The 17,281-nt window shown below is 36.1% G+C and overlaps 1 protein-coding gene across 3 annotated transcripts in view; it reads right to left on the bottom strand.

Moving 5' to 3' along the window:
- Positions 1 to 7,460: 7,460 nt before the first annotated feature.
- Positions 7,461 to 17,281, bottom strand: part of AGA (aspartylglucosaminidase) — an 18,847-nt gene continuing 9,026 nt past the window's right edge. For all 3 annotated transcript variants that reach the window (XM_026090262.1, XM_026090263.1, XM_026090264.1), the window contains exons 4-9: positions 16,311 to 16,423; positions 15,207 to 15,327; positions 13,150 to 13,225; positions 12,261 to 12,368; positions 9,903 to 10,036; positions 7,461 to 9,082 (exon numbers count right to left, since the gene is read on the bottom strand). In XM_026090262.1, coding sequence (XP_025946047.1) covers positions 8,982 to 9,082; positions 9,903 to 10,036; positions 12,261 to 12,368; positions 13,150 to 13,225; positions 15,207 to 15,327; positions 16,311 to 16,423 — 653 coding nt within the window. In that variant the 3' untranslated portion in view covers positions 7,461 to 8,981. The remainder of the gene's footprint in view (positions 9,083 to 9,902; positions 10,037 to 12,260; positions 12,369 to 13,149; positions 13,226 to 15,206; positions 15,328 to 16,310; positions 16,424 to 17,281) is intronic.

The following is a 17,281-nucleotide window of genomic DNA, read 5'->3' as shown; positions in this document are numbered from 1 at the left end:
CCTTTAATATTGTAAAGACTTAAGAGATTAGAACTCAAGGAACCTAAGTGATAGATGATTCTTGATGTTGGAAATCTACATTTATTTCTTAGTCACCTGAAAGTTGCTCTTATGGCCCTGATGTCAGTGAGCTGCTCAGAAACTTAGCCCATTTTCAAGCTCTACTGGGATTCAAAGAATGCCTACCAGATGCTGGGAACCATGCACAACCTAACCAATACTGGCAGAGGAACAGACATAATCAAAAAATCTTACTTCTGCCTTCCTAGAGAAGCAGATCCTCACCCTAGATCTTCCCGACCATCTCAAGTTTCTTACTGAAACTGTTTAACCTTGTATAAATGAATTACTATTTATGATAGGAGAATAAAGAAGAAAAAATTATTCAGCCTCAATGTTCTAAGATAATCASGCAGGTTACTATTTGAATACCGATTTTCATTTTCACAGTGATTAGAACAAGCACAAGCAACAGACCACAGAAACAAACTCACACTAGCTGTCTGTTGAGCAGCATTCAGTATGTTAGCATGCTTTGAGACTGCCTGTCAGAAGAGGCCCTGAGGTTACAGGAATAAAAGGATGACCAGGGCTTCAGTGCCAAATGGCTTCCTAGCATTAGGAGTTAGTGGGGTTTTTTTTGTTTTTTTCCTCCACATGCTCACTAACAGAAACACGTATAGGACACATGGGATACCTACAAGGCTAGAAAGCAGCATCTGAGATGAGGTTAAAATATTGGACACAGATGCCTAAGTCCCCTTTAGATCTTCCAAAGAAAGGACAACTTTTATTTCTGTAAGGATGGAGCATTCAAATCTTTGTGTACTGAGACTAAAGGGTTCAGTGGTTCTGTATTGTTCAGTGATTTTGTTATTCGCTGTGAGAATGCTTTAGAGGCATTTAAATGAGATGGTCTATTGTCTGACCAGATTGCCTCAACTTCTAGTATGCATTTGAAGCTCTTCCAAATGCTAAGCCTGAAATAATCWCAATTATTAAGTAGAACATAATGGTTAAGACAGACATTGATTGGCATACTATGAATACCTAAGACTGACTAAAAGGTACATCAATGACCATTATAAATGACAGTTAGAATATTGTTCTGGCATTAGCACTTACATCTGACATAATGAGACACTACATTATTGTTATACATTTCAAAGTACAACTTTATGCAAGATCAAATTTCTATTCAACTTTGAAAGAGACTTGATTTTTCAAATCAAGTTAAAGAGTTACAGTTCTATTCCTGAATGTGACTGGAGATGATATCTTGGCTCAACTGAGCATACTGGCTCTTATCTCATGCCTAAACCTCTTTATGATTCACTAACCAGACATGTCTGTGACAGAAACCCCCAAGAGACCAGTATAGTAGTCTGTCTAAAATACAGTAGTATTAACACAAAGCACATCTCAGAGCCACTTTCAATTAAATAGCTCATCAAGGAGAATGAATTGATGGTGCTCACCTTTTGATAAAGCATTGTAGTAAGAGCACTTGCCCTGAAGTAGGGGATCTAAGTTGTATAACTTCCTCAGTCAGGGGAAATTCAAATTCACATTTTTAGCAAGAAAAGTCCATCAGAAAAAGAAGTGGACTCTGCACTTTCTCCTCCTGCAGATGGGAAACTATGTCAAAGAAACATTTAGGAGAGAGAGTATGAGGAACAAGATCATAGTCTGTCTATGAGAATGCCCCTCAAGTAGTGGAAGTCCTGGATTCAAATTCCCTCAGATTTCTCAAGTCTCTTGCTGAATTTTACTGGGGAGAAATGCTAGGATGGACACCCAGCTTGAGGGCTGAATCCTGAAACCTACTGAGAGATAGGCACCTTGCTTCAGTCTGCAGGAAAACAACTAAGATTGATTACACAGCCTGCTTTTGCCAGCCTAAGAGTGTGAGCTGTCACCAACTGGGTAATTCCCTGCCTTCCTCAACCCTCTCCTGTGTGTTGCTGCAGCCAACCTTGTGTTGATATTAACAACTGGGTTGTTGTATGGTAAACCAGACCAGTTTGCTGACCTGGCTGAAAATGCACTGGGGGGGGGGGAGTTAGAAAAAAAAGTATTAATTTTCAGCCAGATCAGCAAGCCGATCACCAGAACCAATTGCTCAACTGGAAAAGGGAATGAAAGAGAATGCCTGTTGGATGCCAGAGGGTGGCAGCAAAACCTTTACCCAGCTGAAACCACGCTCCAGAGATGGACATGGCTTAAAATATAACCTTGTCTTCAGCACTTAAGTATTAGCTAACTGTTCTCTGTTCAGTATAGTGGCTCTTTGTGGAACCCGTTATCACTAGCCTAACTATGCGCCTGGGAGCTTAATTTACAGGAACAAGGATGGTATTATACACGCACCTGAGGGCTTTGATGCATACTCCTTCAGCAAACAGCTGCAGTCAAATTGCCCTGGAGCTGTTTGTTACTGCTCTTTGATCAGAAGTTATGAACCCCACAGCAGAGCCAGGGGAAGGGAGTGCAGGCATCTGCTATTCTGAGTGTATTCAATTGGTAAAGTGCAGATGGAGGTCAGAGAAAGTTAAACTGCTGGATTTCATAATAAAGTAGTTTGGGTGCATGCATACATTCTAGTCTGCCACTCAGTTCTGGTATAGTAACAGTAATCTCTAGCAAACACAGAGAACAACAGCTACAAGAAGTAACACTGCAGCAAGATAGTTAAAGGCTGTCTGCTAACATCCTAAGCCCATAAGGCAAAGTAAAGTTACGCCCTAAAGTCCCATTTTGTGGCACTGCCACTTCCACAGAAATTGTCATACTTGTCCRAACTGCGATCACAGGACTTTTCATGTTGACAGCTTTGTAAGAATGGCAAAAAAAAAGAATTTAACTACAGTTACAGTTCACTGACACTGCAGCCACTCCGATACAATTTCATTTCCACTTCATAACACACAAGTTTTTCTTCAATAATGATCAACTAAATTAACAAAACCCACGTGACAGTTCAATATTGCCCATTAGTTTTATGTGTTTATAATACTTCTTACATTTATCCTTTTAATTTACAATGCTTTGCTTCATCTGTTACTGTAAATTCTTCAGAAAAAGAAAAAATCTTGCATAGATAAAGAATTGCTTGCTTTTCACTGTTCTGCCAAGGTGAGAAATTATTTAGAAAGTATTCATAACAGTCAAGGCTTTTCTCTTAAATGAGGCAGGTGTCTGTCTTCTGTAGAGCTCACCTCCTTTCACTCCCCAAAGTGTCAATTTTTTAATGATACGACACAAGGATTATTTTATATAACTGTAACAGGTTTAGTAAAGCAGTAAAAACTATGTTTGACACACAGCATTCTTGACAGAAAACACACGAGTGATGCAACAAAATAGGAAATTGTCAATTTTATATCGCTCTTCAATACTCAGGAAATAAGTGCTGCACACAGAAATATTTAGTTATGGAAAATTTCAGTTTCTGCATGCTTCTGTATGTATCAGCCCGCCAACGCAATGTTCATCCTTGCAGACTATCTAAGACAATCTAAGGATGAGTATCCAGGAGCAATGTTAAGCTGGCAGCACGGCCATTTTTATTTTCAAATAGCCTGTCACACTGTATTTGATAAATAACCACATATACCATAAAGCATTTATTTATGAACAATAAGCATTCATAGCCTAGCTAAGTATAATCCTAAATCTGTTACACCTAGTGGCATATTTCTTCTCAGTTTAAACAACTCCTCCCTCAGTCCTCAAAAATGCAATTTCTGTAGTCAGCATTAAATCACTAACACACTAATTCRTTTAGGATAATAAAGTACTATTTTTTGATTTTTTGCTTGTGTTATGTTTTTATTTTACAAACAAAAAAACCTCTAAACTAAAAAAAGGTCAAGACAAATGACTAATTGCTTTGGTAATTATGCTGCTTTCACAAATCCTTAACATCTGGAATTTTGACACTCCCCTCCTAACCCTACTTGGCAAAATAATAATACAGGGCAGTTTATATCATGCATTCATCTTCAGCAAGAAAATTAACCAGCAGCTGAACTTGTATCGGTACAGTCAGAGCGCATCAACGTTGCATCCTGTGCAGCAACAGAGAATCTATACAGCAATTTTAAGTGATGGTTTTAAGTGAAATGATTGTGGCAACATAGCCTGTGGAAATTAACATGAAGGCAAATATTCTTCAGACCTTCAAATAATAATAAAAAAAATCCAGATCCTAAAATTCTAAGTGAAAGAAATTACTGAAGTTTATATTTCCCATTTCAGTTTTGCAAATACAAACTGATCATACGGCCGCTTAATATTATGTGGTAGTACTGTAACATGTACCTATGCATGTCACACTGAATGCCTGCCGTAACTTCATTTCTTTCATAAGATATTAAGTGGTAGGAAAAAAAGTTTACAAAAATATGCCAGTGTTTGACAAAAAGCTCATCTGTAACTGAGACCTTGTAAGTTTGTGAATTCAAATCACTGAACTTTCAATAGGGAAGTAGTTTAAGCATTTTGATAAGTGACAAAAAATTAAAACCAAAAGGAGGTCAGGGTATCACTGTGCGTTTTTCCTGTTCAGTTAGTTTGACATTCTACAAAGACTAAACACAGTTTACAAATACAGACAAAAGATGAGATTTAAGTTCACGTGCTTTCACAAATGCCTTTCTCCTGTATTAGTAGAGTTAGGTTCTATTACAATCTCCATATGAACTTTGTCTGTCTTAGAAGAGTAACAACTTCAGGTTCTTCCAATCTGTATATAAGAATATTCAAATATACCATTGTCACCGACTTCTTGCTAGACTGAATTTCTTACTCCTTAGGATTTTCATATTTATATTTTCTTAGCACTTGTCATTTGAAATTCAACTGAATGGCGCAACTACATTAAAAGGGACAGAATTCTTTTTTTTCTTTTCCTTTTTTTTTTTTTTTAATATATACTTGACACAACAGGCAACCAAAACAGTTACATTTCAGGAACAAACAAGTACTAGTTGAAAAGTAACTTGGAGTTTGCCTGAAGAAAACAGTATGCAAGCGTGAAAACAAGAAACTTCCTGTTCATGTCAGAACTCTGAAATTATCATTTCTAAATAATAAAAAAACCCAATACTTACAACAGCATTGCTGTTGTAAAACTCTACCCGGGCAAAATATAATCAAAAACTTCTCTTTCAAAGATTTTTCCCTGTCCTATTAGGAAAAAAAAATCACCAGTAACAGGAATTCCCTAAACAACTGGCACTTAAGTTGCTATTGCTCTTAGTTCATGGAATGCCACCTGTCACTGTAAACAGATCAGCCAATCACACCAACAGAGCATTACAACAGCAGGTGTATTTACCTACATTGATTCTAACTGTCAGGGGAAAAGAAGAAAATGAAAACTCAGTAAATACTGTTAAGTGCACAAACATCTAAAAATGTTCTCTGCCTGACTCAACAGCTCAAACAATAATAGCAAAACTAGTCATAAAAATCCTGAGATTCTGATGCATCTGCTCCACGGACACTTCAGTAATGTTCCTTTGCTGTAAATTTAATGGAACTTACACAGAGGAATGAACAGACCCCCTAGTGAAAACATTCGTAGTTCAGCACTTAATGTATAACATCCCACTTCTATATTAGAGCTAGAGTAAATTTAACTATATCACTCATGTTTTTTTCGCCACAGACTAGAGTTATTAGCTGTGAAATCCTACACATTTTRTTTCAAAACAAGAATAAATGAAGTTGTTAATGAGTGACAACAATCATGCAATAAGTAAACCTAAACAACACCTGTTAATAGAAGCATTTTAAGTTAAAAAACAATCAGTACCACTCTTGGTTTGACTTAAAGTAATTACAGATTTTCTCCAATTTATATAATATTACTTGTTGCTTCTATCTGAAAGACCAGCCTCAATTCCTCTAAACATCTGAATTATTCCCTGTTGAGGTAATTACAGACAAAGAGAAACATTTCAGTGGTAAACTCCTAACACTGAAATTACAGGGAAGTTTTCTTCAATAAACACATACAAGATATTGTTGGGGCTCATACAGATTTCTTTAATAAAGAACAATTCATGCAAAACATGGCACAGCTAGCTTTATCAATCAGACCATATAGCTAAGAAATTCTATCTTTTTCTGTCTACATTAGGTGAAGCAATAACTTGATAAGAAGCTTTGGAAACAGAAAAAGGGAGGGCAGCTAGCAGCTAATACACTTAAAACACTATAAAAAAATCCCTTATAGATAGGAAACATACAACTATGCCACTAACTTACAAATACTTATTTTCTGTAGTTTTATTCTGTAATAAAAGTTGCAGAGTAAAACCTTAAAAATACAAAATTCCTTGAAATCAGAAACAGAACTTTTTTTGCAATGACAGCAGAAACCACTGTATAGTTTTTGCTTGCTTTTGACAAAAGTTTGTATTTGTAAAAGATTTTTTTTTAAAGAAAGCATGAATTCATGTATCTGCTCAGCATAAGAAAACAGCAATACTTTAAGAACCTTACAGAAATATTTTTAAGACAAAATACTAAGCAAATAGTTTAATTCATAGGTTCAGTCCACATCATTGGAAAGGTCTATTTATAAATGTTATATTTCAAAATACTGTCAATTGAACAATATATTCAAATAATTCATGCAAAGTAACCCTCCTAATTATAACTAATTAACACAACAAAGCCACCCACATTATTATACCAGATGTATTAGTATCTCATGGAAACAAGTAATTTTCTTCTCATTTACAGTAATTTCAAGGATGCACTGGCTATGCAGTAAGCAAAAATTCTGCTTGAAGTATATTTTCACAGAGCAATCAGGAGTTTTCAGCATGGGTAGGCATAACCCTTTGCTGCATATGCTAGCTAAAACCAAGACAGAGTTGCATAAGCACACCAGAAAGCAATCCATGGATGTTCCCAAGCTCTTCCAAAAATGAATCCTATTGGCTTCAGCTGCAGCACTCTTAGCTGCCAGTACTGAACCACTTACATTCACTTTTAAGGTACTAATCACTGGGCTTTTTGTTAATCCATTTGCATTTGGTTGCTTCAATTTATGAGTACAGATGCTGTTCTGTCCACTCCAACTAAAGATACATCAGCCATGGCAGAAGGGTAGTAGGTTGGACAGGTAGAAACTTTATCTTAAACCACTGTAGATATATTCAATAAGAGCTCCTCTGACAAAAGCTGTGTGGCTTTTGCAAAGTGTGGCCTGCACTGAAATCTGTCCTATGAAATGCTCTAAAATCCAGTGACAGCAGCAAATCCTCCAAATAAACAATTTTGTTGACGAAGTTTAACAGCAGGCCATTAAAGAGGGCTATTCTAGTTTGAAAGTTTTTTCCCAGCTTTTAAACATACCAACTTGGAACATAAGGCAATGATCATTCTAAGGCACAGTATACAAGCATCAAAACAACCTTAGTTATAAAGGATAAACAGAAGTGTGCTTTTATTACTCAATGCTTTTATTCAAGTAGATAAATAATTAAAGTATTTATGACAAGATGTGGTCATTTTACTCCCTCCCCCTTTTTTAAGTTTCCCTAGCAATTTCAAGTTTAGTAAAGATTCAGCCAAATGATCAGCAAGCCATCAAGTTAAGAGAAGGATCAAACATATCTTCAAATACCTATAGAACAATCCTCAAGATGCTAAAGTTTTACTCTAAGTGAACCCTGGTATCTCTGGACACAGAAGGAGAAAGCGACAAAAATACCTTTGTTAGCTATAGATAACTGCCATACTGTACATATGCAATTGTTCTTTTTCAGGGATAACCTGCTACAGAAAGGGCAAGCACACAGGAAAATAATGACGAGGGAATTACTGTGATTAAAATTCATAATTAATTTCAACTACAGAAAAAAGGTGACAGGAAGATTTCCATCTGTCTTCTCATCCACTTAAAAGAATCAACAAAAGACTTCAATGCTCCTTGAAGGCTTGTACTAACAGGGATGTCTGGATGCCCTCTCTATTCAAAGACATTCTCAGCCATTGCAAAACAAGTTAGAAGTGTCCAGCAAGCAGATGCTCCTTATCTCTTAATTAAGGTTTCCAAATCTTCTCCACCACCACCACCACTCTTCAATCCCCTTTCTTCGCTTACCAGAATTGGCATGTAATTTTCTTTTCAAAGAAAAAGAAACCTGGACTAAATCTTAGAAGAATGATTAACAATTCTCAAAATAAATCCCCCTTTCTCCCCCACCCCCCCTGCCATTCATTCCAGGTTTCTGCCAAAGACTTGATTGTAAATGGCAAAGTGAAGGTCCAGTTCAATGATTACTATGCATCACTTTTGGCTACTTAGCTCTTATGAAAACAGATTAGAAAGGCTATTAGACACTCAGTCTTTGCATGCACATGAAAATCTGTCCACTTTATGAAACCTGGAATTACTCAGATGTAAATATTCAGAGAACTTTTTGCCGTATTTAGAACCACAGTTAGATTCTTAGGTTTGCACAAGTTTAAGAACTGACCTGGGATGCAATGGAAAGTCTACTGAATTCCTGACTTAAGTGACCTCAAGCATATCCAAGCACAAGGCATTTCAGCCATTTCACTTAGATGTTGACTTTTAAGCAGAGATGAATTCCCTATGCTAACTGTAAAAGTGTAAGCACACTCTAATTGTGCAGATATATTCACTTCCCTAAACTACACAGAGTCAATTTCTTAAACATCACTCAAGATTAAAATCCACAATCATTTAGAAGTAATTTTACAAACTAATTAGATTAAGCACCTAAAGATTAAGTTTACTGGCACTATACAAAGTAATTACAAAGTAGAACTTACTAAAAAAAAGTGAAGTAATAGGTGCATCTCCAACATACCTTTGTACTTGCTCAAAGAATTATACAACAGTAAAAAATGAACAAGCATTTTGCAAAATAACACCTGAGGAACATTTTTAGCCCTCCCCCCTCTAAGTTTAGATGTTACTAGTACAAAAGCAATTAAATACAATCTACTACTTGCTCGGATGGCTGACTTAGCAAAGGGCTATAAACCATGAAGTGAAATTGAGTGAATCCTGGAATTTTATTACACGCAGCACCTAGAAAAGAAAGAAAAAAGTAAGATTTCCTGCATTTAGGATTAGTGTCTTTGTCACTGCACTTTATCATCTAAAGATCTAGTCATTAATTCTACTACAATGGTGTAATTATCCTTTTACAATCTGTTTAACCCAAGATGTCTCAAAAGTATTTAATTTTGAAGTAAAAATACAGGGCTACTGACTGCTGCTGTAGTGCAATTAATGCCCTTATAATACCATTCAAAACAGTAACGTAAGTTAGGAAAAAATATATATATCTCAGTCCTGATTAATGTAATGAATTCCTCAAACTCTAATCTCTCAAAACACAGAACTATGGGAAATAAAAGATCAAAGAACGGCAATAAGCAGTCTAACTCAATAAGCCATGTTGATTAGCAAATTGTATTTTCTATTGATCTAAGAGTTCACTAATGAGATGTCTGGCACAATGACTGATCTTGGATTGCTTTGAAGCTAGGCTGAACTGTCACAGTCTCGCTGCCTTATGCCATATCTAGGGGAGGCACAGGTATTCTTTTTTAAACGGTCAAATTAATCAGAGACAATCCAGGACAACACATTAAGGTTGTATTTTTGATTTTTACTAAAACTTAATAAATTTCTGTGAAAGTCTAACACATCAAAAGGCAGAGGAATAATTAAGATACTTTAAGTCCACACTAGGACAGTAGCCCTGATAACCAGCACTTGATACTATGGAGGGACAGTACTGCTGCAGTGGTTAAAGAATAATGAATGATTGTTGCTTTAAAGTCCACCTTCATTTTTGTATTTCTGTGGCCTAGCTAGGGTGTTTGTTGAAGAACATACATACCATAACTTCCAGTTGCATTGGCACATATAACAGCGCCAAAGAACCTTGGTGCATACTTCTGGATTCTGGAAATAACTTTCTGACAGGCTACTGTTGGGTCTGTTCCCATCCTCATATACTCCACAGCTTGATAGCTAAAACAAAACAACCCCACACCCAGAGAGTTAGCCTTTCTCAAGTTATACATTCCAAAATATGATTGAGATCTCAAGTTCTTCAAATAATGGAAAAGCATGATAAGTAACCTTTAGCCAAACTTCACATTGGTGATTATCATCCAAATGCTATATAAAATGTAATTAGAAACAGGACTAAAAGGGACTGCAAGATGCCATTGATGCCATTCATCATTCTAAGGCAGTACCAAACCTGGGATTTCTCTGTCTAATCATCTGCAGGAGAAGAGGCTAAGCAACAGACCAACTCCAACAACAAACCAACAACAACAACGAGCAGCTAAAGAGTTCCCAGCTTTTATTTTCCACTGCACAGCTAAGTTTGACTTCAAATCACAGAACTGTTGAGGCTGGAAGGGACCTCTGGAGATCATCTAAGTTCAACACCCCTGCTAAAGCAGGGTAAATGTTAATACTAGTGTTCAAAAAGGCCTATGTCAAGATAATTTTTTGAAAAAAAATTGACCTCTGATACTACACGATCGATAAATTATTGATTCCTGTAAGTAYCAAAAAGTCTTTCAGAAAAACATGTGTTTCTGAAAAACTCAAAATTGACCAGCTTTCCTTATTCCATGAATGAAGGTACAATGTTTTGATCAAGCCTTTCATTCACTTTCAAATCTTTTGCAAACTGATTCTTTTTCCAAATATTTATTCTAWATGAAAGAGCAATCAAAATTAATTTCCTTTTTATCTACAGTATCACTAGACAAATGACAATATGGACAATGCTTGAGATAAATCATCTGCATTTCCAAAATGTTCACAGAAGCAAAAAACCTACTTCTGTTGTCATTTACTTTCATAACCCAAAGGTTAAAAGATAATGCATAATATAACTCAAGCTCAAACAATGCTTTATTTTGATGAAAAATACATAAAGACTTCAACTCTTGTTACACTAACACTGACTCATCTAAAGACAGTATTAACTATAGATGTCATCAAATTACTTCAGAAGAGGATTTCCCTTGCATTTTGAGACTCCCTATTACCTTTGATTTATTATACCTATCAGATGGGTTCAATTTAAACCAAAGATATCTGAATATACAGCTATATTTCACAGATATCTCTTCATTAATCAGYAACTACATTAAGATGTTCCTATTTCAAAGAAGGTGGTCAGAATATAATAGCAATTTTGCCCTTGGACACATCCTTGACTTCTGGCCTGTTGATTCTGTTCATATAAGAACGCACCTTTGCTTTTTATTTGTGAACATCTAAATAACATGGAATTCCCTTCTATTTAGGAAAGATCTGTATAAGGAACTTGTGATTAGTCATCTAGTCCGAGTTATTTTCTAAAACCAGTTGGTGCAAACAAAACATGTTAAGCATTTCAACTAGATCCTTCAGGCTGTTAAGAAGTAATGTGAACTTTTATTGATTAGCCTCATAGTGGAAGCCAATTCACTACTACTGTCAGTATCTCATACCTCAGAATAATAGTAGTCAATTTCCTCTTATTTCAACACTGGCTTGGAAGAGCTAGAAAAATCTTTGAGGACTGCAACATTTATAAATACCCATCTGCTAGCAAGCATTTGTAAGAACCAGAGTTTCCAAAACAATACAGTTCCTTCAAGCATCGGTGTCTGTTATGTTCAGCCTGGACTTCCATAATGCATTCTCATTGAGATCTATCCACAAGGATGACTGTCAGGATTCAGACAGTAATGAAAACAGCCTTATTTTATAYAGGTTAGGCAACCATGACAGAATTAAAACATCTCTCTTCCAAATGCAAATTAGATACCAATTACTTAAGATACAATTACACCACACACCTCTGAGTAATCTGAGACTCCCTCCTCATCCTTTCTACAGTTTATAACACTTATTTCCCACACAACTAAACACTCCTGAGGAGAAAGTTAGTCAGTTTTGTTAAAGACCATGCAGATCAGGAATACACTCACTACTACTGCCTGTTTGCTCCCAGCCTGGCAGTACTGAGGGGATCAATCACCCAGATGTTTAAGAAACACTGAAGTCCTTTGTTCCTCTGAAGACAGGTTGTAGGGACAACTTGATTTTGCTACTGTTCTTTCCCCTTTCATTCCTCTTTTACCCCCACTTCAGCACCCCACATCAGACTGTCTTTTCAATCAATTACTTAAATTGCTGAGTTCACATTTTGTTAGAGAAAGCCAGCAAAGTCCTAAGGACAAACCTGGGTAAGAAGCGCATCATGATGTCACCATCCCCAGTGGCTGCAGCTCCTCCAGCTGTACTATCAGCATAAGCTCCTGCTCCAGGTATTGGAGAGTCTCCTACACGGCTTCAGTGACCAATGAAAGGAAAAATTTTTTAAAAAAATATATAATATGTGTATATATACACACACACATATATWTATAAATTAATTTTATAGAAGAAAATTGGGTTATAACTTATGAATTCAGTGGGGTTGCATTAATGTAGTTCTTCACCTGATACTTACTGGCAAGTTCTTATGACTTGGACACCAATTTGCTAACTTTACTGCCTCCAGCTGTGTTAGTGTTAAACCCACAGGAGAATAGAAGAGGTAAGGAGGTTACACTATTGCAGTCAGAAGTCCTGTCTTAATACTACCGATGAAAGTACTCTGTGATAACCTGACTGACCTGAGGCTTAATCCACCTCCAGACACACCTTCTTGTCATTATACTGACTCCTCCAGCTGGGGCAGTCAGGTTCAGCCATTAGGCAACAGTAAGTAGCTGGGGACACTGGTATCTTCAATAATACTTGTTAAATCCAAAAGATGTCTGACACTGTTGACAGACAAGACTCCTGGCTATGGAGGGAAAAAAAACACCTCAAAGATAAGAAATATAGGCCTCAGGCTGTGATTCTGTGTACATTTCTTTGGAGACTGTGCACCTTTCCAAGATGCTCATTCCTCTCTGGTGCCTTACCTTAACATTGTGCCAAATCATTTTCCAGCTTAATCAGTTTCTCAGTACTCAGATTCATGGCAGCCCAGAAACAAGCAAGGTCATTTTGTGATAGTCATAATCTAAAACATACACTGTCACAAGTATTCCAAGCTTTTTTCTAAAACCACAAATACTAACCCTGGAATTTTGTGAACTCCACCATTAGTAGATGTCCCGGAAGCAATGGTTCCACTCTCACCAATTACAATCATACCTAAAATTTTCAATAAGGTATGAAACATACTCAGAAGCACTCTGACATATTTGTTAAACTGACACTATAGTTATCATTAACTAGAACCATGATATCCAGACTGTTTGAAATTACTGATACTTTGAAATATGGGAAAACCAGGCTCTTAAAGAAAACAAGTTCTTTGTAAAACATATTTGGAAAGTTTTGGACGGATTACAAGAGTCTAAAAAGGAATTCTTAACCAGTGACACAGTAGTTATTTCAGAGTTGTACATTACTGCTGTCCAAGTTGCCAATGCCTCTTGATATGCACCTATGTGACCTGGTAAAGAACCAGGAGCCACAGTCTGCACTGGTACCATCAGAACAACAAAGTTTGGAAATTCAGTAAACAGTGCTTGAAGTAGATTGAAAAAAGAAAAAAAAAATCAGAGAGAAAAGCTTAAACTTGGCAGAAGGTGAAATACAGCCTATCAAAGAAAAAAAGGATTACATGACAGACGGTCATACATGTGGGTGAGCCCACCCCTGACTAATTTCATGCTGATGAGGAAGCCACAGCATCATATTGAGTGTCTTTAAGACAGGGCAGCAACTGCTGCTGACAGCAATGTCAGAACATACTGATAGCCAAAAAACAGAATTCAAACAGTTGAATTATGGTTCTCTGATCTCACTTAGCAGTATCTTCTTTCTCATAGAAAAAAGTTTTCTAATCAGTAGAAGCTAAAAGCATAGAGGCACTGGCTCTACAGCCATCATTAGCTTCTGCAAAGAGACTGGAAGGACATCAGTTCCTACCAACTTCCTAAATGCATTCTGAATGAAGACACTTTTCAAGATGTGTTAGCCAAGGAGATGTTTCATATATAGAACACTGGGATGAGAGAACATGGAATACAAAGATAAGCACCAATATATACTACAAAACAGCTTAAGACTGCTTAATGATAAATAAAATTCAGGAGTTGATGTAACAAATTAACCTCTCATCCTGACACTCTACAATCTTTGAGTTTTCTGGAACATATTGAATATTGTATACCCTAGTAAAGAAAAATTCTTAAATTGGTAAGTAGCCTGACATCTGTAGAACATTAATTTGTTATTAGCAAGGAAGAGGAGAAGCAAAGACGACAGACTAACACTTGAAATGACTTGTTAATTCTTGATTTTGAAAATACTGTCAGACAAAAGGTTCTGAATTGCTAAATTGAGAAAAATCCAGCCTAAAACAAAAAGTGTAAGTTTTAAGATGACAAGGTATAAAGCTTTGAAAGATGTGAATCTGTAACTGCTCCATTCCACTCCTGTAATGGTCGCTGCCTTTGTCAGATCTGCTTATGAATTAGCTGACAGACTTAGCAATTAACAGTCCTTAATCAGTAGGCTCTTAGAAGTCTTTGGGACTACTAATGCTAACCTGTTTTAAGCATAYCAGTTTCTGTAGAAGTTTACTGCTTCAGTTAAAAGCCAGAATGGAAGTAAAATGAAACTAGGCTTTATTTTTTAAGTTTAAGGACAGTCTGACAAACATTTCTTTTGGCAACAGCACTAACTTAAAACTGTTTACTCACTTCTCCCACCTCTGCAAAACTTTAAGTTGGGCTGACAGCTATTGGGGAGATTTGACCCAAATCAGCCATAATTCAGATATCAAGGTTAAAAATAACCATTTCTTATTTTTCTAAGTACCCATATCTGCCCAAGCAACTGTGCCAAGACATCTGAGGGAGAAGCAGTAGGGCAACAAACACAAGATGAAGCAAGTGGCTGTGTAGGCAGCACACTTTAAAATAAGCGAACAAAAAAAACCCAAAGAGCCTACTTTATCTAAGAACTTATAGGCATTCCATCATAACACAAGTAACAATCTTGAAACCACTATAAACAGGAAATATTGCGCCTATATGAAATATTTTTATTTAAAGTCAGCATGATTTAATCAGCAGGGGAACAAGAAAAAAAAAATCATCAGAGAGTTACCAAAAGTTGTTACCAATAGTATCATGATTATGAACACTTATTCTTCTTTGGGAGATGGTCCAATCTTCTTTACAAATTACTTTTTCAGCCTTTTTGTATGGTCCACAGGATTTTGAAGAGTCTGGTACTACATTCTGTAATTATTTCATTATTTGCAAGAACAATATATTATGCTCCATTACAAATAGATTTAAAAATGTTACACTACCTACAATCTACCACCCACATAGCAGATGCCCGATTTTTATATTATACAGCTCTACTGAACTATAAACCCTGCAAGCGTTTTGAGCAAAGAACAATGACTGACTTTGGGCATTATTTGGTGAAAGGTTTTCCTATGATTAGGTATTTATGTTGGTCAAATTAAAGATTCTCTGTTGCTCAACAGACTAGTCAAAAAAAGCTCATATTATTCCTCAGAATGAAGAGAATAAAACATGTTATAGATTTTAGGCAAAAAAAAAAAAAAAAAAAAAATCAACTGAACCTTTTTTAATAGAATCCAGATAAAGCATTATAGTATTTTCGCAACAAAAAAGAGAATATGTATTGAATTAAAATGGTTCAATACTACAGCATTTCAGATGCAAGAAACAATGAAGACTATGTATAAACATGTAGAAACCTGCAATTCCAATTCCAAAAGAAAAAAAAGAAACACAACAGGCACGTTTAACATGGACAGCTGCACTGATTTAATTTGTTCACAGGTCTGCATAAAGCAACTCAAACTATGTATGGAAGAAAGAGGACCTTAATTACTACTGTGAAATTTCCTTTTATAAATTTATGCATGCATCAAAAAATACACTCACTGCTTAGTTTAGTTTGCCCAAATTTAGGGGAAAAAAAACAAACCAAAACAAAACGCCCCTCCAAAACCAAAACACTACTGCAGCAAGGTTAAACCCAGGAGGATTTAAGAAAAAAGTGCTACACACTGTTTCTGAATCTACCAAACATTTGACAATTCCAGGTTTGTTCTGTATGTTAAACAAAACACTTCCCTCCCCCGCCCCAGATACCAAGCACAATTTCAATATGTTGAAAGGAAGAGGCAATGCTGCATGACTGACTTTCCAAAACCCTCTTTACCACCACCACTGTACTGTACCTTCCAGTAGTTTGGCTGACAGCTCTGATTAAGCCACTCTGAATACACCGAAAGAGATTTTGGGGTAGTTAAATCTTCATATGGAAACCCCATTCTTACAGCAAACAGGGAGGCTTTAAAAAAAGAACCCAACAACAAAAAAATTAATGTATTCATGTTTTTATATATTTTATGATAATGGCTTCATGTAATATTATCTAGGAATCAAGAAATTCTATATTCTCTATAGGGTTGAGAAGTATTTCTTCAGAGAGTAGTATCAGCCATTACAGTGATGTACAACTGCAGTACCCAATTCTCTCTCTACCAGTGATATCAAATTTCCTCAGTTCACTGTAACTATGTTAGCACACGCAAATTGCACCACTGAAAGGGAGAAAAACTCAATTCTGTTAATCAACTGGACACAAATAACTGAGAGCAAGAATAGCCTTGGCTGTGTTTCACAGAAATATTTAAATAAAAGCAAACAATATTAAATTTTACTTATAAAGCTAGACTTCTATGAAATGTGAGTAGCAGAGATATTTGCACAATATTTGCCACTTAAACACTGATTCTTGCAGAAATCCATCCACCATCCTACAAGGCATTACACTTCTTTCTTGCAGCTTTAAGAGTGACTGCTTCCCTGTTTTGAAAATTAATATAGTATGTAACAAGGGAGCAGAAGAAATATCAACACTAACAATGGAAAAATGTTCCACTTTTAGGAAACATTATGGCAAAGTAAACTGGAAAAAAAAAGATCACTTGCTCTAATTTTTTAGTTATAGCTACCTTTGATTATTATTATTAAACAGATAGTGTTGCTAGATTCAGATGTTTTACGAATTTGTATTACCAATCCTTGATATTAATGTCACTGTAATACACAGCTGAACAAGTTTCTCCTGTCCAAGCAATAAGAAAAGCCTTCAGTTATTTCTGGACAGCCTTTCTGTGTTTTTCTTAAAAAAAAAAAAAAAAAA

The sequence above is a fragment of the Apteryx rowi genome, unplaced genomic scaffold (assembly GCF_003343035.1).
Source record: "Apteryx rowi isolate R43461 unplaced genomic scaffold, aptRow1 scaffold_855, whole genome shotgun sequence".
NCBI lineage: Eukaryota > Metazoa > Chordata > Aves > Apterygiformes > Apterygidae > Apteryx > Apteryx rowi.
Note: the sequence above shows the minus strand (reverse complement) of the source record. Positions and strands in the feature narration are given on the sequence as shown.